Here is a 24,663-nt window from a genome sequence, read left to right as displayed (position 1 = left end):
TTCTTCTATTTTTTTTTTTTGTATTATTTTTAATTACTTGCACAATGTTCCGTGTTTTCCATCGCCTCATTTCCAGCTCTTGGCATGGGAACCCAGTCGCTCTAACGAGGTCACGGCGGTTATGGTGCGGCCCAACTTTCAGGACAGCGTGCATGTGGGTTACATCTCTGGCCTTAAAAAGTTCACAGAATACTACACTTCGGTGTTATGCTTCACTACCCCTGGAGATGGGCCCCGTAGCCCCCCTCAGCGGTTACGAACACATGAGGATAGTATGTATTTTTTGTTTAAATGCGAGGTTTTGTTCAGATTTAATTTAACTAAAATATCATTGAAAAGAGTGATGTTTTGGGGCCTGATTCGATATTTGCTTGTTCTGTTTTTAGCCCCAGGCGCTGTAGGACACCTTAGTTTCACAGACATCCTGGACACGTCATTAAAGGTCAGCTGGAAGGAGCCACAAGAGAAAAACGGCATCCTTACAGGTAGCTAAAAAGTGTAATGAGTCAGTGCTTTGCAAAATGACTTAAATCCTCCGAACTTTTCCAAGTTTGTCTCGTTACAAACTTCAATGTACTATATTGTTGAGGTGAAGATGTGAGCAACACTACCCCCTTTATCACCAACCAGAATGTGTTGGCTGGTTAATAAAGTAGAGGGAGAAGGAGTTCAGTACCTCAACTGTCACAGGAGTTTTGACCTTTCTAGATCTTTGCCACTTTCCATGCACCTGTAGATTGCATGTCTTACTTTAATTTTTTTTTTCTAGCACCTCCAATTACACCCTGACTTTGTTTGTAGTTCATGTTCTCCTTGTCTACTTTCTCAGTATAGGCGCTTGAGTAGATTTGGATTTACTCTGTTCTTTTTTTTTGTTTGTTTTGTTTGGATGATGGATTGACCGAACAGACGTTTTTTTGTTGTTGTTGTTGTTTTTTTCCCCTTTTGATGTGTTTCATAACTTAACTCTGCTTTAACCTTCTCTACAACTTTATCACTGACCTTTATGTTGTACTTTGATCTTTATAATCCTGATTGTTCCCTCATGTATTTCTAAAAAAAAAAACAATCAATAAAAAACCTCTGAAGTCTTCACAGAACAGTTGTGTATTGAGATGAAATCCTACTCATGGATTATTTTCACTAATGAGGTAGCTTTTCTTAAGGCATGTGTCATTTTAGGTCAACTTCACAATTATTCACGTCTCTGTGCTGGTCTGTCATATAAAGTCCTAATAAAGTAGATTGAAATGTGTGGTGGTAACAAGACAATACTTCAAGAAATTGAAGTGAACACTTCAGAGCCCTTTTTTATGTTACTGAAATCTCAGAAGATCAGTTTGTTTGTTTTTTTGTTTTTTTGTTTATGTTACAGTATTTTAAAATGTATTTCAGGGTATCGTATCTCCTGGGAGGAGTTCAACAGGACCAACACCAGAGTGACCCATTACTTGCCCAACCTGACTCAGGAGTATAAGGTTACAGGACTCACTGCACTCACTACTTACACCATTCAAGTGGCAGCCATGACTTCCAAAGGCCAAGGTCAGCTTTCCGCATCGACCATATCGTCCGGTGTGCCTCCAGGTCAGTGTTCTAATGAGAGCTGAGAAGTGACATGACAATTACAGAAACTGATTGGACAAGAAGCCGGCTCCTTTTCTGCCGTGACGCATGATCTGTTTGCTGGTTCCCTCTAAATCTTCTTTGAGCAGAGCTGCCCGGTCCTCCCACCAACTTGGCCATCTCTAACATCGGCCCACGTTCGGTCAGCCTGCAGTTCAAACCAGGCTATGATGGCAAGACGTCGATTTCTCGCTGGTTGGTTGAAGCTCAGGTAAGACAAAATTCACCTTTATTTTAACTTCCAACAGCAGCACATTCATTAACTGGATTTTTTTTTTTTTTTTTTTGTCAGTTTCATTTGCTTAGCTGCTTATACAAGCTCATGTCCCTGTGCATTTCAGATTGGTATAATTGGGGAAAACGAAGAGTGGCTGATGGTTCAGGAGCTGGCTAATGAACCTGATGCTAGGTCGCTGGAGGTCCTCGACCTAAACCCTTACACTTTTTACAGGTGCACACATGCATACCAACAAACTCTTACACTCATGCAATGCATATAAAAAGCATCCTCCCACCTTCACTCAAATTTAACTGAAAATGTCTTTATTCTTTCGCCCCGTATTTTACTCCTCAGTTTAAATTGGTTGCCTTTTGGTACTACCGTTTTTTTAAGTTGTATGTTTAAAAACACAGTATATCACAAAAGGTTCTAAATGACTTTGCTAAAGGTACTTCATATTTTGTTTTATTAGAATCACAAATTTCAATGTACTTTAATGTGATTTGATGTTTTGGACCAACACAAAGCAGCATATTATTATAAGTTGAAAGGATAATTATGCAATTCTTTCTACACACATTGATGTTTTTTTTTTTTTTTTTTTTTTTTTTGGGATAGGCTATGATGCTTGCATATTGTGTCCACTTTAAGCTGATAATCCTAAATAAAATTCAGAGCAGACAGTTGCCTTGGGAAATAAAATTTGGAAATAGTGTTAATTTCTATGTAATTATTCAGTTTAAATAGAGTTCTTCTATGAAAGATCCGAATGTTTGCAAAGGAACATTATTTAGAAAATAATAAAATAATAAGAGAACATAGTGGACAGTAAAAAGTTCACCTCCTAGCAGGACAAAAATAGTAAAGCCAGAGATACATTGGAAAGTATTGATAGGTTAAATTAGAGACCTAGATCAATCATGTTTTTCCACTTCACAGTTATGCCTTGTATTGTTGTCTCACATAAAAATCCCAATCATATTCATACATGAAAATATGTCTTTGTCTCTAACATAACAAAACCTAAGATAATCCTTGGCATATGAATACCTTTGGAGGCACTCTCAATGTCATAGCATTGTTAAAGTACAGTGACTATCTTATGTGAGGTTTTTTTTTGTTGTTGTTTGTTTTCTTTTTCATATTAAACAATATGGATGGCTGAGAGGTTATGTCTGCTAACAGCAGGTTTCATTTATTTCAGGTTCAGGATGCGTCAGGTCAACATTGTTGGCACCAGTCCTCCCAGTCAGCCGTCCAGGAAGATCCAGACGCTTCAAGCTCCTCCAGACATCTCCCCTGCCAACGTGACCCTGCGCACAGCCAGTGAGACCAGCCTGTGGCTTCGCTGGGTGGTAAGACTTCACTGCCTACTGGTCCTGATAAAAACAGCGCGACACTGTGTAGTTTAATTAGATTTTCAGGGACATTTTTCAGATCTTGCGATGGACGATTTGAAATGGCTTATTTTCTTTTAACGTCTCTCTTGAGTATATGCTTTAAATGTAATGATGGGACTAAAAAGGAAATTGGCAAAATGTCCTTGAGTTGGTAGATAAGCTTAGTAAAAACTCGATTTAGGTGATTAGGTTTTATAAAGTTTGACATTCAGTAACTTTTTCAGCTCTCGCTTTTGCACTATTGGGGCTTTTTTTTTTTTTTTTTATAAGATAAATGAGCACATGCAATATTACTGATAGGGATGTTGAAAGCTGAACATTCTGGTGTCCTTGGGATGCCTGCTTTCTGCATCAGCATTTGGCTGTGTATTCTTTACCACATCTGTCTATTACCATCCCTGCACCGGTGCTTAAGACATGAGTCACAGAGATTTGTCATATCACTGAAGCCATTGCAAGATTAAAAAGAGCGGATCTACCTGGATTTACAGAAACAGGGGGTTGTCAGCAGTGGAATCTGCTCTGCAGGCTGATGACAAAGCTTAATGACCGGCACTAAAGCTGGACGTTATAAAACCTCCAGCCTTCTTTAGGCTGCTGTTCAGAAAACCTAAAGTTGAATCATAACGGACACCATTAAAATGTCAAGAAGCAGGAAACTTGAAAAGATTATATATATACTGAGATTTAAAATATAAAACAAAAATGTTCAATAGCACAACTGTGCACACAAGAAGATCTTCTTGAACCACATTTTGTTCTAAATTAGCATTTAGTCTTTTTTTGGTAGGAGTCTAACACATATCCTGATTTGACAGAATCTTCCCATTCAACCCTTCAAAACTTCTCCAAATTTATACATTCCAGCTTTATCAGATTTACTATAAATGATGACAGGTGGTAACATAAGATAAAAATGAAATAAAAATACGTTTTTTGTTGTTTTTTTTACCCTTGTGATTTTTTTTTTACTAGAAATTTACAGGATATGTGTAAGATCATATGTGAAGAAAGTGTAATTTTCACATTGAAAAAATTGCATTTTACCAGGCATGTGTGTACACTTTAGAGAATCACTATCCTTATATAAATGTCCTGTAGTCCTGTTTTAACTGGGTTAAGCACAAAGCATCACTTTATAAACTGCTAACTGCCTCTCACAGTTTTTGTTGATGCCTTTCGTGCGTTGTTAAATTGCTGTTAAGTGCAGCCTCTCATGTGTTATTACTTCATTATGGACCCCGACAAGGAAGAAATAATTCATATTGGTTTTAAACCATGAGTGGGAAGGTAAAAAAACAAAACAAAAACAAAAAACAATCCTCTCAGCCTCTTCCAGAGTGGGAATACAATGGCAATCCAGATTTTGTCGGCTACCGCATCCAGTACTTCAAAGCGGGATCAAAAGGGGGCGTTCTGTCTCACGTCATCATGGACCGGCTGGAGAGAGAGTTCACCATAGAGGACTTAGAAGAGTGGACGGAGTACGAGGTCAGAGTTCAGGCTGTCAACGGCATCGGGTCAGGACCTTGGAGCCAAGCAGTCCATGGCAGGACCAGGGAGTCTGGTGAGGAGGATTAAGAGTGAATGTAGAGAACTCAGACCCTGTAATTATTATTGAACGGCAGTAAAACAATACAGTCTTCTACTGCAGTGCCGTCCAGTGGCCCCACAAATGTGTCGGCATTTGCCACCACCTCCAGCAGCATCCTCGTGCGCTGGGGAGAAGTCCAAGAGGCAGACCGCAACGGACTCATCCTGGGCTACAAGGTCATTTTAATTTGACATTCGTCTATTTCAAACTACTTTTCTTTTTTCTTTTCTTTTTTAGAAGTCACATTATTGTAAATCTTCTGCGTCGTTCAGGTTGTGTATAAGGAGAAAGACTCGGACACAGCACCCCACTTCTGGACAGTAGAGGGCAACAACAGTCATAGTGTCCAGCTGACTGGTCTGGGGAAGTATGTTCTGTATGAGATCCAAGTCCTGGCCTTCACGCGAATCGGAGACGGAAGGAGCAGCTCGCCTCCTATTCTAGAGAGGACACTGGATGATGGTAAACACCACTTTTACAAATCGGACATTAGATGATCAAAATGTTTATTTCATTCCAAACCAATAGTTTGGAATAAAATATTTGGAAACTGCTGGTTTGGAATAGCTTATTTAATAATATTTGCTACAGTCCATTCTATAGAGACAAGTGGGTGTGGTCTGTTATGCCTTGAATATGAAAAAGTCAAATGTGCAGCACTGTTAAAATATCTATGCGTCATACTTTTGCTGCATTCTAACTATATTCTCTTATTTTTAATGTATTTTTTTGTCTCGGAGTATTTATTTATTTTATTTTTTATTGTTTCTACCTTGTTTTCATATAGATTAAAACTTTTGACTTGTTATATTCTACACAACTTTGATACTGGTTATTACGAGTTTATATAAAATAAAAAAAAATTCCTAAGCTTACACGACACTAAAAATAAATAAATAAATACGTGAATAAATAAAGCATAGTTGTGTGCCAACATTTATTTTGAAAATGTTGCGGCTTTCCCTGCAAGCTTAAAGTTTTAGCGTATTGTGTCTAAGTAAAAACATGTTCTTGCTGTCTTTGCTAGGTTATTTTGTTTCATAATGGAGAAATCTCCAAGGACTATTAATATTTTCTATTTTATCGTATGTGTGATAGTACCAGGGCCTCCGGTTGGCATTCTGTTCCCTGAAGTCAGAACAACCTCAGTCAGACTCATCTGGCAGCCCCCTGCACAGCCCAACGGCATCATCCTCGGTAAGATTACGCGGTCGGGCGAGGCAGTGGAGAGTTATTTGTGTTGCATTTTTAAATAGCGTTTGGGTTCAAAAGGCTGCAGGAGTCCTGAAAGTCAAAAACGACGTGAAATCATTTATGGAGGACCAAAACATAAAACAAGAAAAATATTTGCTAAAGTAACATTTTCACGACCAAAATTAGATTTTTTTTTTTTTTTTTCATTTTGACTAAATCGTTAGACATTTGATTTCAATGAAATGCCCCTTTAATTTTAAACTATATTACCACATTTCTACACTTTGATTTCACTCCCACTCACGTATTTCAGCTTATCAGATCACCTATAGAAGAAACTCTTCGAACAGCAACGCTGCCACTGTGGATGTGCTGAGCCCCAGCGCGCGACAGTACACAGCAACCGCACTGAAACCCGAAATGGTTTACATATTCCGTCTCACCGCTCAGACGCGCAAAGGTTGGGGTGAGGCCGCAGAGGCTCTGGTGGTCACCACGGAGAAAAGAGGTGAGTGTCAGATACTGCAGCTCAAATGTGTTTTTAAGGTGTATTTACATCTCGATATTTAGATTAAGCGGGATTGCGTGGGTGCGTGTGTGTGTGTGTGCATGTGCGTGTGCCCCTCAGCTCGGCCTCAACCCACCAGTCGTCCCGTCGTTCCTCAAGAAGATGTCCAGGCTCGCAGAGTTCTGTTGTCATGGGAACCAGGCAGCGACGGCCTATCTCCCGTTCGTTACTATACAGTGCAGTATAGAGAGCTGCCGGACAGCAACTGGACAGTTCACTCGGCATCAGTCAGCCATGAAACAAACTCCTACATAGTGGACAGGTAAATATCATAATAATGAAAGTAATATATGTGTTGCATGGTATATATAAGCATAGGCCTCAGTGTGTCTTGGCTTTTGTTCATGAATTATTATATCAATATAACATGGCATGGAGGCGATCAGCTTGTGGTTCTAAGGCGTTAAGGAAGTCCAGGTTGCTTTGATAGTCTCCAACTGGTCTTCATTGTTGGGTCTGGTGTCTCTCATCTGTCCCTTGACAGAGGTCCACAGACTTTCTATGGCATTCAGATCTGGCCTGTTTGCTGACCAGTCAAGTCGAACTGACTGACCATTCAGTTGACTGAATCAGCTTTTGCAATAGTGATTGTTGACACACCTTTTCAATCTCTGTCAAACTCTCGAATGTGGAATACATCACAGTCCCCTGAAGGCTGCAGATATTCGGTTGCTTGCTTTCTCTGACATGTTTTTCCTACCACTTAACTTTCCATCAACGGTGTGCAATGGCGATCCAATTTTAGCAATGACCTTTTGTCGCTTACCCTCTTTGTGGAGCGGGTCATTTACTGTCTGTTGGACAAATGTCAAGTCAACAGCCGTAACATAGCCGTGACATACACTGTCTCGATTGATTTTTTTTTTTTTTCATTGACTTTAGTTGATGCTCAAAGAATTAAATTTTGAGGTGTGATTAACTGTAACCTAAATTAAACATATGTATATATATGTGAAATAAATCTGTATTTGAGTTTTCACCTTTTAAATTGAATTTCTTAAATGGTCAGATTTACTTAAACGCCTGTGTAACGTCTGCCTATAAATGACTTTTTCCTCTTGTTTACAGGTTAAAGCCTTTCACCTCCTACCAGTTTCGAGTCAAAGCCACAAACGACATTGGAGACAGCGAATACAGCGAGGAGAGCGAGGCCATTACTACGCTACAGGACAGTAAGTAACCTTCATCGGTGGACCGAACAAGCTGTTACTTTCAGGACCCTTTTGTTGTACTAAAATACTCTTCATGTGAATCAGTGGGTTCTGAATTCTTACAGCGTATAGTTTGTCAACAGTGTGTTTTTTTTTTTTTTTGCAAAAGCTGTCCTATACAACATGTCAGCACTGCTAACATATCTTTTAATCCTGTGAAGCTCCAGACAAAGCCCCGACCATACTGTCTGTTACTCCTCACACCACCACGTCCGTACTGGTTCGTTGGCAGGTATTTGCTGGATGATTTGCCTCGTTTCAAATGTTGATTCAGAATTTTAAGGGCATCCGATATTTTATCCTTGTTATGACACCAACCGCCCCCACTGGCAATTCTTTCGTAATAGTAAGATGTTGTGCATTAAGAAGATCTCATTTTCCTTTTAGCCCCCGTCAGAGGATCACTTAAACGGAGTTCTGCTGGGATTCAGAGTCAGGTACAGGGAGTTGCACTACGATCGCCTTCGCAGCTTCTCTGTCCGCACAGTAAACAGTCCGTCTGCAACCTGGGCTGATTTCACATGTAAGCTCTAATAATATTATTGACATGCTTTTTTGTATCTGTCTTTTTCAAAAAAAAAAAAAAATAATAATAAAATTCTCGTATCTCCCAATTTTTCCTACTTTGCATCCGACCTCCCAGCTCCATACAGCATCAGAAACTTGACAGAATCCTCTTTAACCCAGTATGAACTCGACAGTAAGTCTTACATTGCCCCTTGTGGATTTCCCATCACTCTCCTTTAGCTTAAATACCATTTAGTGAATATTATTCCCACAAAGTCGTGCATTTGTGTTATTTACTGCAATAGTCAGCAGCATCCTCCCACTCAGCTGTAGCCACCGCTTTTTCTTATTTATGTGTGTGTGTGTGTGTGTATGTGTGTGAGACTTTAATCTCTGCAAGCTGCCCTGTCATTATTTCAGCATGGTTTCCTTCTTTTTAATCACTGGCAAGTCTTCCCACATGCTTCCACAACAGTCCCGTCTTTTGATCAGTTTGCATTATATTTCTGAACCGCTCTGCTGTCTGTGTTGGGTGTGATCTTATCTCGCCGTGGCATTTGTGTGAATGGGTGTTTCTCCTGGATTTTTATTTTCAGTTTTTTGCTCTTTCATCTTTAAGCGCTCGATTACAATGCCGCATTGCATTCTTCCCTGTTAGACTTGAACAAACACAAGCGCTACGAGATCCGACTCAGCGTGTATAATGCGGTTGGGGAGGGTCCAAGCAGTGCACCGCAGGAAGTGTTTGTCGGAGAGGCGGGTAGGGTTAATTTCTCAGTTTGCACCCAGTTTTACCTCCAGTTATTATTCCTCAGGTTTTAAACAAACAAAAACAGCTTCTCGTTGAACGTTTTCTCCCTTTTTCCCTCCAGTCCCAACCGCTCCTCCTCAAAACGTGGTGGTCCAGTCTTCAACAGCTACTCAGCTGGACGTTACCTGGGACCCGCCTCCTCTGGATGCTCAGAACGGAGACATACAGGGTTACAAGGTATCAGGATTGTGCGCGCTTTCAATTGTGCCTCCAGTATTTGTCTGACGTCCCGCCAGAAAGCCATGCGATGACTCTGTCCGCAGATCTACTTCTGGGAGTTTCAGCTCCAGAACGAGACGGAGCGCCTGCGAACTCTCTTCCTGCCAGAGCTCGGGGTGAAGCTTAAAAACCTGACAGGCTACACCACCTACATGATCAGCGTGGCAGCCTTCAATGCTGCAGGGGATGGGCCACGCTCCCTGCCCACCAGAGGGCGCACTCAGCAAGCAGGTGCAAATGCGGATAAGATTATTCAATAGACCACCGGCATTTATTTTGGTGCCAAACCTTTCTTCTTTTTTTTTTCAGTATCCTGCTCCACTTTGCAGCCTCATACGTTTCCAACCCAATGCTAACTTTGCAAATGTTTTTGCACTCAATGATACACCCACCCCCTCTCCAGATCTAGACACTGTGTAGGGTTCTCATGTGGGTTATATGATGTAGTCCCAGAAGAAGCCTATAAAGAGAATAATAGATGACTTTAAAGTCAATTCATAGGGGTTTTTGAGTTACTGGAACACTGCAAACTCAGCCACTGCTTGAATTCAGCAGGAAGCTTTATGCTATTATTTTTTTAAGCAGTTTAGTGTCGTCTCTTGAGGAATAGCATGAGAGATCAGAGGCTTTTTGCCTATTATTTCAGGACACTCCACAGTGAGGAACAGTAGAACAACATGAAAAAAGGACTATCAAGAATGATGGGTGCTGATTAGATTCTGGCCACAATTTTACGTCTTTGCTTAGAAGCAAGTTAGATTCCCTCCTGTGGGATTTCAGCAAAAAAAAAAAAAGAATGTTTACAGTCAAGATGATTCTGGTCTTTTGTGCCCTTTGAAACTTATGACATTGATAAAGGTTAGAAAGTGCTGAGAACTTTAAAACACTGTCTGGAATTTTGGCTCTTTTCACCACTGAGGACTGGGAACACAGCCAATACAAGCTTTTGTGATCTTTCATTCCTTATGCTGAATTGCGGCTAAATCCTGACACTCAGCTGAATCGGGGTTGGCTCAGCAGGCAGAATTCTCACAGCTCTTCTTCAAGGTCGGAGGCTGATTTTCTAAGCCGCAGTCGACTTTTTCCAGTCACAGGCTCCTTTATCCAAATGATAAATCAATATGCTTAATCTAGTAGAATACCTTTAGAGAAACAACGGCTGAATATTTTCTGCTGTTCTTGTGTCTCTTTGTTTCGTCTCGTGGTGTTTTCAGTCTGCCCTTCGGTGCAATTCAACGTCTTTTCATTATAAAATAAAGTCGTGTCGCTGTTTGAAATGCTTAAAGCAAATGGAGAGACGTGTTTACTGCCCCCTTTTAAAGTAATAAGTCCTAAATGATAAATTACATGGAAAATAATAAAAATTTGTTTTTGCGATGCCATCAATTACATGTTATGAAAATAAATATGTACTTTGAAATGGCTTACATTTTTTCAGAGAACAGTGCAATAATTTTGCAACACTTGTAAAGGTATTCTTTTTCAGGTTAAGTCTCATTACATCCACAAACCCAAATCTGATGGAATATGGTGGTTTTCAACAAAAAAAAGTCTCAGTAGGACTCTGTAGAACTTGACTGCATGCTGAGGATACAAATCAGCCATTTTTTTCAAACGTGTTGGATGAGGGAAACATCTGACAACTGTAGGACAGCAGGGCTCCAGAAACAATAGTTTCAGATGTCTGATCTAAACGATTTCATTGCAGCTCCAGTTGTGTGTTTGAAGTCGTTGTCCTTGTCAAAGGTGTTTTTTGAAAACACGCTTTTTTCCCCCAAGTATTACCCTGAATCTTGCTTCATTTATTTTCCAATCAGCAAAGCATCCCCACAGCATGATGTGTCCATTGTTTTGTTTTTGTTTTTATTTTTTTCATTTTTGGTACAAACTGAATGTTAGATATTTTAAGCATAGGTTATTGCCTTATAATAACCTAACTTTGGTTTAAACTGTATCCATAGCCTGTCAGATGCCTGTTTCCTTTCTATTTTCCTCTTACAAACCTTTTCATTCCTTCCCAGAACGGTTGTATTTATGCACAGCTTAAATTATACACAGGTGGACTATTTACTGATTAAGTTACGTTTTAATGGAATTGGTCTTTCTGGGTTTTATTTTAAGGCCTTGGAGGAAAGGGACTCAATACGACTTACCTCACACTTTTCAAATTGGGAAAGAAAAACAGCAACCATCTCTTCTTTTCCTCCCACTGTGCACTATTTTGTGTCCGTTTATGACTTCAAATTGAAATTCAAGTAAATTAGGTTAGAGTTTATGGGAGCGACATGACGAAATGTGGAAAAGTTGAATTGACTGGAATCCTTTTGCGAGGCACTGAAGTCTAATGAGGGATCTGACTGTAATTACATTTTATCCTTCTGTCAAAAGCACCCACTGCTCCCAGCTACATCCACTTCAGCGAGCTGACCACAACTTCGTTGAACGTGTCCTGGGGGGAGCCGAAGCAGGCCAACGGCATCATCGAAGGCTACCGTCTGGTTTATGAGCCCTGCACTCCAGTCGACGGTGAGGAAAATCCGCCTTTAGCCTGACAGCGTTCCTCTTCTCTTGACATTCCTCAGATGACTCTCTGAGGCAGTGATTTACAACCTCTCCTCTCTTAACCATTTTCGTTTTTAAATCATGCTGCTTAAGCTTGTGTTCTAATTTGCTGCAGATGGGTATAGACCCTGCAGTAACGTGTAAGGCAAGGCTGATAAATTACGCTGGAATGCTCTTGTGAGCCTCTCTACAGCTTCCTCTTTTACTGCGAGAAACATGGTTAATAGCTGGCTAAGTGTTGTTTCCTTGACCAGATTGTCAAATAATTGAGAGCAGACTAGGAAAGCCGAACTAAAGCCGCTGTCGTCCCTTGGGTAGCGAGCACAAAGTGAAGCAAGCAAAGCAATAAACACATAAATATCTCTTGGTCTGTTCCTCTCTTGACAACTAAAGAGCTCCTGGAAATAAAACATTTTTTTCTGCTTTCCATGCAAATATTCCTGTCCCCGGTTGCCTTTTTGGTCTTGTGTGTAACTATTTCTGATCTTTGCTCAAAGCTTGGTTTTCTGTGATTTGTTGAAAGCAGTATCTAGAGTCTTAGTGTTTCCTGTACAGACTCCTCTCCTCGCACTCCAGGTGTCAGTAAGATAGTGACGGTGGATGTAAAGGGCAGCTCTCCTCTATGGATGAAGATCAAAGACCTGGCAGACGGCGTCACTTACAACTTCCGCATTCGGGCTAAAACGCTCACGTACGGCCCTGAAGTGGAGGCCAACATCACTACCGGGCCTGGCGAAGGTACTGTCCGATAAGGCTGCTATGTATCGCTGGTTTCTCTCTCTCATGTCAAGCAATAAAGCCTTTGAAGAACATCTGTGACATGATGTCCGGCTATTTTTACCTCCTAAGGAGCCCCCGGTCCTCCCGGAGAGCCATTTATTTCACGATATGGCTCTGCCCTCACTCTGCATTGGACAAGTGGAGATCAAGGCCGTGCGCCCATTACGCGATACGTGATTGAGGCCAGACCTTCTGGTGAGCGACCACACCTTACTGAGTCTGTGCGATGCGCCACTGGTTTCTGTAAACATTTCTTTTTGCCCAAACAGATGAAGGATTGTGGGATATTCTTATTAAAGACATTCCCAAAGAAGTGACATCGTACACGCTCAATCTGGAAATGCTTCGAGAAGGGGTCACCTATGACTTTCGAGTAATTGCGGTCAACGATTATGGCTATGGCTCCCCCAGTGCCCCGTCCCCTTCCATATCAGGTAAATTCTGCTTAAAAGTGCACTTGTCAGTCAATGGTTTTTGGCCAACATTCCAATATTTTAGTGGTACCTAGATAATTTCCTAATCTGAGCGAATTTGGGGTGTTTATTAGTTGTATTGCATAATCATCAAAACTAATAGAAAATTATATTTGAACCACATCATCTTGTTTTTTGTTAACACAATATGATTTTTAGTTGTTAATATGATTTACTGGAAGAAATCCATTTGTCAGTGATACTGTTTTTTTTTTGTTTTTTTGTTTTTTTTATAACTAAACCTGTACATTTTATTGATTCTACTTGAATGTTTATGCTTCTCAATGGTTGTTTTTTTTGTTTTGTTGTTGTTTTTGTTTTTTCAGCCCAGAAAGTGTCTCCTTTCTACGAGGAGTGGTGGTTCTTGGTCGTTATTGCTCTGGTCGGCCTCATCTTCATCCTCCTCCTTGTTTTCATCCTCATTATCCGAGGCCAGAGTAAAAAATACACCAAGAAAACGGACTCAGGTAGGAAATGCGGCTGACCACCACGCATTTATTGTGCTCATGCAACTTAAGCCGCAGGGCGGAATTGGTCTTCATCTTGGACAAGTCTACAGAGAAATGGAAGCTTAATGATTCACCGGCTGAAGTCTATTTTATAGAACAAGAGTGCGGAGGCACACACAATTAAACCCATTATGTTGATTTTCCTACATTGTCTGGCTGACAGCAGAAACATGAGAGTAAAGGTTATCGGTAAGGGAACTGAAGTAGACAAATATTATTGTCCGACTTGAACTGCAGCGAAGATCAATAACACGACAAATGGCTTGGCAGCGGCTTAATGCCGGGGCCATTAATTAGATGGAGAGTAATTGTAAAACTACAGCACCAGTGGCTCCTATGCCATCGCATCAAGAGGGAAATTTGCAAGATTGTCAATTACCCTAATTGACACAACTGTTCCAAGAAACCCAGTTTGTTTTCTGCATTGGTAATTACGTATGGTGCGTAGGTAATTATGCCATAATAATAAGGCTTATTTCTTTAAATAATCTAGTCGTCCAACAAGTTTAGTTAGTAGTGCATAAGGAAAGAATCATTAGAATTTTTGTTTTACTGTGGATGATCTGTTTAACTAAAGTTAATTATTATCTAATAATGTTTTGTTTTTTTTAGCTTTTTTTTTTTTGCATATGTTACAAAAGAATAGAAGTGATTCATAAAATTGCTTGTTTTGAAAATATATGAGCGACATATTTCCTGTGCAGAGTTCATCCCAACGCAAACAAAGTGTCATCTTCGTAAAAACATTTCTAGGCAACCACTCGAACTGCACCTCGCTTCCTCTGACCCATGGAGAGATGGTACGTCTGGATGAAGGACGCTTCCCTGCCCTGGAGCTCAACAACAGACGCCTTTCTGGGAAAAACTCATTCTGCCGCAAAAACGGCATCTACACCCGGTAAGCTGTTTTTTTCTCTGTTGAAATAACCTAAATCCTATTTATAAGAGCACTTTTCAACTCTGTAAGAGTTTGTATCTTCCACTAAGTGCTCATTTGTATGTCTACAGTGGAGAAACAGGTTAAAAAGATTGATAGAAAGAACACAGCCAAAAGACTGCCAAGAACTTTGCTGAAAGTTAATAAATTATGCCACGTATAGAATGCAAAACAGGGGCATTCGTTCTTAACACGATGGTCACCCAAAAAGAAAGTAGTGAGGAAAGGCTCCAGTGTGCATCAGCTGGGAGACTGGAAGGCTAGCAAGTCATTTAAAAGCATTCATTTGGACTACTGGAAAACATGTGGAGGACTTTATAACAGCAGTCAGTTTGTACTGATAGAGGAGAGATAAGTTAAAAACATGGTTAACAAAACACATTTTTTCACAGTAGCCACAGTCAACTCAGTGTTCTGGATGCAGACTCTAGCATAGTGACCTGTCATCACAGTAGCGTGGATTGTGTCATGCATGTGTGTCTTGGGTTACTGCGTCCTTTAAAGCCACGTTTCAAATTTTTCTAATCATCCTGACGCAAAAATGTTTCCGTCAGTGAATGTTTTGTGTGAATGAGCATAATTCTGTCCTGTTAGTAAAATTACTTTCAACTAAGGTGTTTTCATAAGGTAAGAATGTGCACCCATATCCTTTTTATGTGCTATCCAAAAACATTCAACATTATCCCACTGACTTACAGTTTTCTCGTAAGTCAAGAAAACCGTTTCCTGCTTACAGCAGATGCACATTCCAAGTGACATGTCATCACCCTTACATGGTAAATGGTGATTCTGTTTTAAACAGATGTGGAAGTATCTCTTGTTTCAGTAAATTCAGTTTTTAAAACTATGTCACGGTTTCTAAATGTAATACTTTGGCTCTGAAACATAACACATGTCGTGTTGTACCATTCAATTGACAACTTTTATGCCGTTATTTTTTTTATTCCAAAATTTGCACTTCTCAAACTTAAACCATTTTTTCCCCCCTTTTTCCTTATGCATAGTCAGTTTCACTCGGAATACTGATAAGAATTTATATTGTACCTCTGTGTGCTGTCAGTCTTCAGATATTGAGCCACCCGTCTGAGCATCCTTCCTCACTGCTCATTTATATTCAGTGTTTTGGGAAGCAGCAAACTATACAGGGGAACAGCACAATGCCAGCCGATTAGCATTCAACAGCATCTGCCTATGCTCTTTGTCTGCCCATCTCTGCTTGAGACAAAGAGTGCTTTTGGGTCAGAGCTGCTTTTTTTTCCCTTGGCCCTTTAGCCTTTGCTGCAGCGCTGTGAGAGTTATCCCAACATTAACTACTGTCAGCAGGACTTTGGTGCTCCGGCAGTTTGGTAATGTTTAGCTAAACATTTGATAAGAGGGGTTTCGCAGATGCTGCAGCAGGAGGAGGTTGAGTAGAGAGGCATTGGGTCATGGTCAGACGGTTGACCTTTGTGACAGCCTAACAGTCTGCATCTTATCACCGCAAATGCACAAACCAGATGAAACAGATGTATTTGCACACGTTGGTGTGCACATTATCGTGGAATGTACTGGCCAGTGTATTCAAATGCAGGTTAATATGCCATGTTCTCCTTGATCGTGGAGGCCAGAAAAGGGGATCAAAGGGATCCAGGATGCTCCCACTCATGAGGCTGAGTCTTTTTGATGTCTGAAACTTGTCTGAGTCCGCCCTCACACATCCATCCTCTCCAACCTGAAGGAGATGTATACGTGTTTGTTGTTTCATCAGTTTCAAGGCCGTCGTCACGCTGGGTTGTCCAACCTCGCTTTTAAAAGGAAGCAGTAATGTCGCTTCTGTCTGTGTAACTCAACACATTTCCAGCTTTATCTGAGAAATAGTCAAGGTTGTCTGCTTTTGTGCATTAATATTTCACTTGACATCACAGTTTGTTTGTCTCTTCTAACCCCACTTTCAACATTTTCCATTTAAACACTTGTTTTTGTGCCACTGGTGCTTTAAGCAAGCCAAGAAAACTCTTGTCTCGCAGGGAAGGTTATTATTTACCTGTTCTGAGAACCTTCACACATTCTACTAAGGTTTTATTAGAATGACGTGATTCAGGCAAACTAACAGTAGTAGAGGTAAAAGAAAAATACTTATGTATTGCTTGTGTTTAATCAATCAATCAATCAAGCATAATAACTATTCAATTGGATGATTGTTACCATACGACTGTAGACCAGTCTTGTGAAGGCTGTTAAACATACATATTTAAATTTTTGAATACATACATTATAGAACAACATACACTTTTGCTAATGATGATTTTTTTTTTGTCTTTATTACCTCTTCAGACATTCTACTTCTTCGATTATTGTAGCTTCTTTTTTTTTTTATCATTACTTCGCCTTATTTCGGTTTGTTTTTTACTCTTGCAAATCTGACCCAAAAGCCCATGAGCAAAACATGCAAAGGAAAAAATGTCATTTTTCATGACATGTTTGTCTTTAATGCTTGGTTGGCACAATTCCCCATTTTAAACCCACTGACGTAGCTCAGTTAAGTGAAGGTAGTGGCCCATTTTAACTTTCTTATGGTCCAGGTCAGTTTTAGACCTTATGCACAAAAGCAGTCATTACTTCAGAAGAAATGAAAAAAAAAAAAACAATTGCATCTGGATGCTTCTCTATCTTCAGTTCATGAAAATAATGACTGGATCCAACAGAAATGAAGGAGTCTTTTCTTACTTTATTTGGTTTTTCATTACTGAGCTTTTCTACAGGAACTCTGCATCTCTGACTCATTTTTTTTTTATTTTTTTCAATTATTCAGGTTGAATAACTACAAAATGGCATACGTGATCAAGTGAATAGTCTCTTGTGAAGGATTCCGTTTGGAGGTCTATGAAGGCTTAAATTAGCTGAATATACCCTGTGCTAACTTAAAACTGATCGTCTCCAGCGATTTGAAGGACAGAGTAACGAGGAATAGCCAATTACGCCGTCTGTCTTGAATGTTCTGTTTAGGCCATCCAAGAATATGCATTGTTCTGCTGGTTCTCTGAAATAGTTGATCATTTTCCCTTTTATAGTTAGTGACACTGTCTTGAGTCTCTCATTATTGTGCACAACCAAAAATTCACATTCAAAGCTGAAAACTGAAAACCAGATTTCCTGTGTGTCGCGGTGAAGAGTGTGAAAAGGACTTTTCTTTTTAAAGTTCTTTGCTCACATTTGTTTCAGAGTCTTATTTTAGCTGTAAAATCACACACTCAGTGTTTCATCTGTGCTCATCTTCCCCAATCTCTTCAGGTCTCCTCCAAGACCCAGTCCTGGAAGCCTGCACTACTCGGATGAGGATGTCAGCACTAAATATAATGACCTGATCCCGGCGGAAAGCAGCAGCTTGACTGAAAAACCCTCTGAGGTTTCTGACTCTCAGGTTGGTGGCAACGCTGGCTTACAGTCTGTAACAGGAAGCGGACGGGAATTAAAAAGTAAAAATTCGGCTCTATCCGTTTCTCAAAGTGACAAATTTCTCCGGGGGAAAGTTGTAACCTTTTCAAAAAAGATTATTTTACCTCACTTTGCTATAGTTAAAAAGCAGACAGTTTTATGACCGTGGGCCAGTGTTTCCTGCAATAAATTAAAGCAATTTTGCCTGACAATTCGCCTCAAGTGGATCATCTGGAAATTAAGTATTCCCTATTAGCATATCCGAGTCACTGCTGACATCTCTGAATCTTTTATTACTGACTTTTCAAGGAAGAAAACGGTGCTCAGCTACTGCACGTGCCCCCTGTGTGCTAAAATGTCTTCAAAACTAATTAGTGTTTCTCTAGCAGGTATTCATTTATTAATTTAGCTGGCCCCAGCTCACTACAAGGTGTGCGGAATTGGTAATCAGACGAGGGTTTAATCTGATAAGAGCAACTGAAAGGTGGAAAAGGCAAAAAGAGCTGTTCCGAGCAAGTCGTCCGTACTCCCGCTCATTTATCTGCTACCTGCAGTCACAACATTGTCCGAGCCGAACAAACAGTGTTCTCCCCGGAGACAAAACATGGTGTTATTCTTTTTCCTCTGCATAGCCTCCCACTGTTTACCAGCCACTTGTCCAAACAAATGGTCCTTCGACATCTGCTAGGCTGTAGTATCTCAACGGACTAGCGCACGAGTAAGCGTTTGTCATCCACGCAAAGCTTAACGTTCTCTTCAGGAGTAATTTGCTGTCCTTTTTTTTTTTTTCTTTTTTTTGTTGTTGCCGTTTTTGTTTCTGAGCCAGTACGATAAAGGATCCACACAATCATTCATAACTTATGAGATTAACATTACGAGAAAGCCAGAAAGCAATCCTGTAAACAATATCTTTATCCAATTCCAGGATGCTCTTGTGTACACTTATCACGTACGTGCTCCACGGAGCTATAGGTGAGCCGACTTGATGGATTCCTAATAGAAATGATGGTCTGCTCCTGTTTGATGTTCCATGCCTTAATAGATTTACAGTTGTGAGTAGAGGTTTCCTGCTGTGCTGTGATTCAGCATTGTGTCTCTGTCAGCGAACAGCTCAGTAGTAGAAATAGAATTAGCCTCGATTACGAGTGGATGAAAATGTAGCTGTCAGGACTGTTTTTTTTTTGTGTGTGTGTGTGCGTGTGTGTGTGTGTCTCTCTCTCTTCTGGCGTTTTGACTGTTGCGTTCTTGCAGGGAAGCGACAGCGAGTACGAGATGGATCAGAGCCGACAGAAGACCCACTCCTTCGTCAACCACTACATCAGCGACCCCACCTACTACAACTCCTGGCGGCGGCAGCAGAAAGGCGTCTCTCGTCCTCCTGCGTACGGCTACGCCCAGCCCGAGCCCCTCGTGGAACAGGAGTCCCGCCCGCACCCGCCGCCCGTGCCCCCTCTGCCTCCACTCCTTCCCCAGAGCGCCCCGTCCCCGCAGCCCCAGTGCCAGGGCCCGGGCCAGGGCAATCTGTTCAGGCCCAAGGGAAGCCGGACTCCCACCCCCTCGCTGCTCTCCTCCGACCCCCCCAGCCAGCACAGCACCCTCTACCGGCCCCCCAGCAGCCTGGGCTGTGCCGCTCAGGCACCTACCGCGGGCTTCTCCTCCTTTGTTTGACACACAACTCTCCTCCTAGCAACCACCCTGAGGACAAGTCTTTGATTTTCTTTGTTGGTTTATTTATATTTTGCTTTTTCTTTTTTTTTCCCTTTTTTGTATATTTTGTTCTGTCTGAATGACAGAGTTTTTTGCTCAATATTAAGCATTGCAGGCATTTTAAATAGTGCTTTTCTCCTCTGTGAAGAGTGTGTAAGTATGACTGTGTTTAGCGCGTTTGTTTGGTTAATCTATGTATTCTGTATTTTCTGAAAAGACAATCATTCGAGAGGTTTTCTGCAACCATTAGGGTACATTTGATGGATCAACAATGTGAACAAGGAAAAACAGAACAGAGAGTTCTGAAGAAAAAGAATCCTTGTTATAAAACTATTGTATATTTGTTTTTCATGAGAGCTTTATGAAGAAGAGAAAAAAAAAACACCATAGATCCATATAGAGTATGGACCACATGGCTTATTGAAAATGGACAAACTAGCTTGGAAGGAGAAAGTACCGTCTGACTGAGGACAAAAACACAGTGAGGAATGGACTCTGATCTGGAGCGAGAGGGTCATTGTTGCCCTCGGTTGCCTTCTTTGGGTTTCTCACTCCGTCTAGTCACTGCTGGAGCTCCAGTTTATTGTTTACTGTATGTACTTGTCTCATATTGTTTACCAGATATTTATATCAATCAGCTTCAAGCTCAGACGTTCCGAACATCACTAGTGACAAATGCTATGAATCACATTAAAACGTTGTGGCACCTTTTGTGTGGTTGTCTGAGGATGCTGATTGTGGACCGGGGCTCACTCCATCAACATGTCTACATGTGTCTTATAATACCGAGGGACCAAACCAGAGGATATTTTTGAAACCACACGGATTATTTCCTCTTACAGCAGTCAAAGTCATAAAAAGAAACTCCCTTTCTTCAAGTTAAAACCATGAAAATGTCAAACTATATATATATATATATATATATATATATATATATATATATATATATATATATATATATATATATCTATTTTTTTTTTTTTTTTTTTTCAAAATAGCTCAGAATTTACCACATTGAAAGGATAGTTTGCTAACAGCAAGCGATCAGACTCGCCAAAGATTTTCAATTGGGCTTAGACCTGTGTTTTCCCTGAACCATTCCAGGTGAACATGCCTTGATTTAAACACTTCTACTTTAGCTCTGACTAAATGTTTCAAATTGTTGTTCTGCTGTAAGATTAACCTCTAAACTACCCTCATGTGTCCAGAAGACCTGAACAAGCTTTCTTCCAACATAATACTTTTTTCTGACAGGATACACAAATTTATACAGTCTAACTCCGAAGTTTGCATACACAGGATAAAAAGAGACATGCACTGTTTTTCCTGAAAGTAAATCAGATAAAACATTTCTTGTTTTGGGTCGGTGAGAATTTGCTAAATGTCACACTAACGAAACCAAGCTTATGTCAGAGAGATTTATTCAATAATGTCTTCAAAATCCAAAGCTTGCGGTTTTCTAAGTTGTTCCTGTTGCTACTAGGAAAATGTTAATGTGGTGTAATGTTGTTTCTTTGCATCACTTTTGCACAAGCCAGGTCTCCACAACAGCTCCACGGGACATTTCTGTGCTGGAATAGAACCCAACTGAATAAAACATGTTTGCAGTCTGGAAAAATAGCCCAAAAATATTCACTCTGAACATAAATGCATCTCAGCAACGAAGGAAACGGAAGGGTAGCCGTTCAAAACATATTCTTTTTTTAGTTTTTGTTCATGAATCATCGGAACATTATAGAATGTGATGGAATATTAATGAAGAATAATAAATTTGTTGGCAAATTAGTAAGGGGATTTACACTGTTGACATATGAGAGGATTAGTGGAGCTTCATAGCCGCTGTGTAAACAATGGTTTTAAAGAAAATAGAAACCATATCAGACTTTCCAGACAGGCATTTTACAGGGTCAGCCGTCAGCAGACCCTTTTTGCATGGCCGGGGAATATAAAGCGATTACTGACACTTGATCCCACAGTGCAGGAGTGACCTGATTCTCTCAGCAACAGCGGAGAAATGATTCAGATGCACGAGGAGCACGAGTTCCAGGGGAAGAGTTGGAAGAGGAGCCAGATCTGGTGCAGGCATGCTGAAAATTGGGACAGGTGTTTGGGTAATCTCCTTATTTCAGGCCAAAAAACACTGATTTTAAACATGACGGGGAGAAATCATGCAGATGGCGTTAGCATGAGTCTATTCTAGAGAAATGTTCATCCTGATCTTTTTTTCTTCACTTTATCATATAGTGAATTGCAACAAAAGAGAGGTTTCTATATTCGCAGAAGACAGGGCAGTCATTCATAAATAATTGATTAGTTATGGAGAGGAATTTATGTTCTAGTTGTTGGGTTAAACCAGAAAGTGAAAAACTTTATTTTTTTTTATTTTTTTGAGTAGTCACTCTGAATGTGTGTTTCAGAAAACCTATCAGCTGAATCTCAGTTTTAAAAACTAAATATTTGTTGAATTTTTGGCTGTACACATTAGAATAATGGTACATTTTTTTTTATTTAACATTTCCAGAACTGCAGTTTATCTTCTAAGAGAGACAAAAATGTATTGCTCGCTCGCATTCTCCCACACAATGAGGGAAGAAGCTTCACATCAGTCTCATTTTTTTTTTTTTTTTTTTTTTACATCTTCACATCTCCTCATGGGATCTATTTAAGGTGTCCTGATTCTGACTGTCTTTGGTGTTATGAATCAGAGTACATTTGTCGATCAGCTAGACTGGCGACTCTAAAACAGCGACATATTAAGCAAAGAGCAACAGCAGAAATAAAAAAACAACAAAAAAACATGGTTTTTAAAATTGTATTATTGTCAGTCGTACAGTGCTGTGAAAACAAATATTTGGGCTCCAACAGCTTTCTTCTGATTTTGCTTTTTTTTTTTTCTTTTTTTTTTTGTTACCCCTACGTTGTACAATCAGACATAGATTACTTGAGTAAATTCAAATTGTACTTGACAAATGCTGATTCTACTTATCAATAGAAAAGCCACCCAAACCTACATTTGCTGATGTGAATAACTGTCTTGTTAAATATGTTGCCAGCTCTAGGCATCTTGCTCTGGAGGAAGCCAATTACTGAAACTTTCCCCAGTGGCTCTTTGCTATATTTCCCATTTTGACTAAAGTTTGTTCAGCAGTATGGACCTATGATAAATACACACGTCTACACTGCTCTGAGTATTAAGTATTCAATTGCCTTAGGCGTTGAGTGACGGGAGAAATATTTTGTTTACCATTTAACAAAAATAAGAGGTTAATGATTTCTCCGAATTCCAGGTCTAAGAAATATGTAGGAACATCAAAAGACGAATTAAACTCACACTGAGAAAATATTGATAGTGTTCTCTTTCGTAGTATTGAAAGCATTTTTTTTTCTTCTTCTGATGTTTGACTAAATGGAGCAGTCAAGCTGTTAAAGCTAAAATGCAAGAGTTGAAGAATGTTGTTCTTTTGTAAGGATATAATTGCCAACTTGGATTCCATTTGACTTTTCGTTTTGTTGAAGAAAGTTGTCATTTTGCCTTTTTACATTCACTTGAAAATTCCCTTCTCTTTTCGGTGGTTTGCAGCGGAAGATAAAAGGCTCTGATCTTTATTTTCAAATTTGTTGGAAAAAAAAAAAAAAAGAAATCTCTTTCTCTGAGCACATTTCATTTCCACTCTGAGTGCGTGTCAGCTGGTTAGGAAGAGAGCAGTTGAGCTGATGCGTTCAGGCGTCATTATGTCAAAAGACATCACAGCCTAAATGGAAGGCCACTGCACTCAAATTCTTAACATAAAGAGTCACGTATTCTCCCACCAGTCGGTGGGACAGACTGTTCTGGGAAAAAGCCAAAGGCGAAACCGACTGCAGTTTGAAGAACACCATGAGCTGATAGCTACATGACTGGGAAATATCTGTGTTCAGACTAAAGTGTAGATTCTGTCTAGGTAGAGTGACATTTGCCCTCTGTGAGCCGCTCACACATTCCTTTCTCCTGATTTAAGGGTGCGTATACAGAGCCTGGAATGTATTTCCTGCTAATTTGCATTGTAAACAACGCCACTGGGTGGCCACTGACTGGGGACTGCTTATCAAGCTGAAATACACAAGATCAAATGAATATTTCACTCAGCCAGGAATGCAAGCCCTTCTTGGAGAATTCTCACTTTTTCCCTTCACATGACAAATATAAATGAACGGCTTAGAAAAAGAACGTGTATGTACAATTTCCATGTTTGGATGAAAATAAGTTTATTTATTTTATTTTTTTCAAGGTACTGTAAGCCAGTTGGTGTAAAGAGACAACCATATATGGGAAATGAGGGCCAGCACATGACTAGCACAAGGTGAGATGTCTTGTCTTCACCACAGGAGTTCAGGAAGGATGTCTGAGTATCTGCCAAAAAATGTAGGTATTGGGATTGATGAATTCAATCACTGGAACTGTGATGATCTGAACAATAACTCTCTGCGGGTGGTCTCTTTCATCCTCTGAGCTCGGGTCCTCTACCAGAGGCCTGGGAGCTTGAGGGTTCTGCGCAGTATCTTGGCTGTGCCTACAACTGAACATTTCTGGACTGAGATGTCTGCCATGTTTTTTGTTTTCCACCTAGAAAATACTAACACTATCAACGAGGTTGAAGTCTTTAAAACATCACCAAAAAATAAAAAATAAAAATACAGTATAAAACATACAAATATAACAAAATTATATGTATTTATTTGTTTGTAATTTGATGTTGGCAGCTTAAGTAAGTATACATTGGTAAGAGGGGGAAAAACAAGTTAAACTTAACTACATACGTGCAGATAATGTTTATGGATAGTTAAAGCAAAATACCATTCATCAATGTTTTTACTACAGGAGTTATTTCCCCCCTCCTGTTCCATTAGTGTCGTGTAATTTCACATGACGCAGCCTGCGTCCCTAGCTGATT

The 24,663-nt window shown here is 40.1% G+C and overlaps 1 protein-coding gene across 1 annotated transcript in view; it reads left to right on the top strand.

Annotated features, from left to right (window-relative positions):
- Positions 1–20,443, top strand: part of LOC106946626 (protein sidekick-2-like) — a 32,153-nt gene extending 11,710 nt beyond the window's left edge. The window contains exons 13-39 of the mRNA XM_015031077.1: positions 77–272; positions 387–485; positions 1,396–1,587; positions 1,716–1,837; positions 1,968–2,077; positions 3,051–3,201; positions 4,576–4,813; positions 4,901–5,016; positions 5,113–5,302; positions 5,939–6,037; positions 6,348–6,542; positions 6,663–6,864; positions 7,671–7,774; positions 7,975–8,045; positions 8,201–8,336; positions 8,457–8,513; positions 8,979–9,080; positions 9,193–9,308; positions 9,395–9,581; positions 11,739–11,876; positions 12,468–12,650; positions 12,762–12,887; positions 12,962–13,126; positions 13,492–13,628; positions 14,427–14,572; positions 17,882–18,011; positions 19,277–20,443. Of these exons, the coding sequence (XP_014886563.1) occupies positions 77–272; positions 387–485; positions 1,396–1,587; positions 1,716–1,837; positions 1,968–2,077; positions 3,051–3,201; positions 4,576–4,813; positions 4,901–5,016; positions 5,113–5,302; positions 5,939–6,037; positions 6,348–6,542; positions 6,663–6,864; positions 7,671–7,774; positions 7,975–8,045; positions 8,201–8,336; positions 8,457–8,513; positions 8,979–9,080; positions 9,193–9,308; positions 9,395–9,581; positions 11,739–11,876; positions 12,468–12,650; positions 12,762–12,887; positions 12,962–13,126; positions 13,492–13,628; positions 14,427–14,572; positions 17,882–18,011; positions 19,277–19,693 (4,125 nt within the window). The 3' untranslated portion in view covers positions 19,694–20,443. The remainder of the gene's footprint in view (positions 1–76; positions 273–386; positions 486–1,395; positions 1,588–1,715; positions 1,838–1,967; positions 2,078–3,050; positions 3,202–4,575; positions 4,814–4,900; positions 5,017–5,112; positions 5,303–5,938; positions 6,038–6,347; positions 6,543–6,662; positions 6,865–7,670; positions 7,775–7,974; positions 8,046–8,200; positions 8,337–8,456; positions 8,514–8,978; positions 9,081–9,192; positions 9,309–9,394; positions 9,582–11,738; positions 11,877–12,467; positions 12,651–12,761; positions 12,888–12,961; positions 13,127–13,491; positions 13,629–14,426; positions 14,573–17,881; positions 18,012–19,276) is intronic.
- The last annotated feature ends 4,220 nt before the right edge of the window (positions 20,444–24,663 follow it).

The sequence above is a fragment of the Poecilia latipinna genome, unplaced genomic scaffold (assembly GCF_001443285.1).
Source record: "Poecilia latipinna isolate Pla-1442-1.1 unplaced genomic scaffold, P_latipinna-1.0 Scaffold198, whole genome shotgun sequence".
NCBI lineage: Eukaryota > Metazoa > Chordata > Actinopteri > Cyprinodontiformes > Poeciliidae > Poecilia > Poecilia latipinna.
This window is presented reverse-complemented; position numbering and strand designations above follow the sequence as displayed.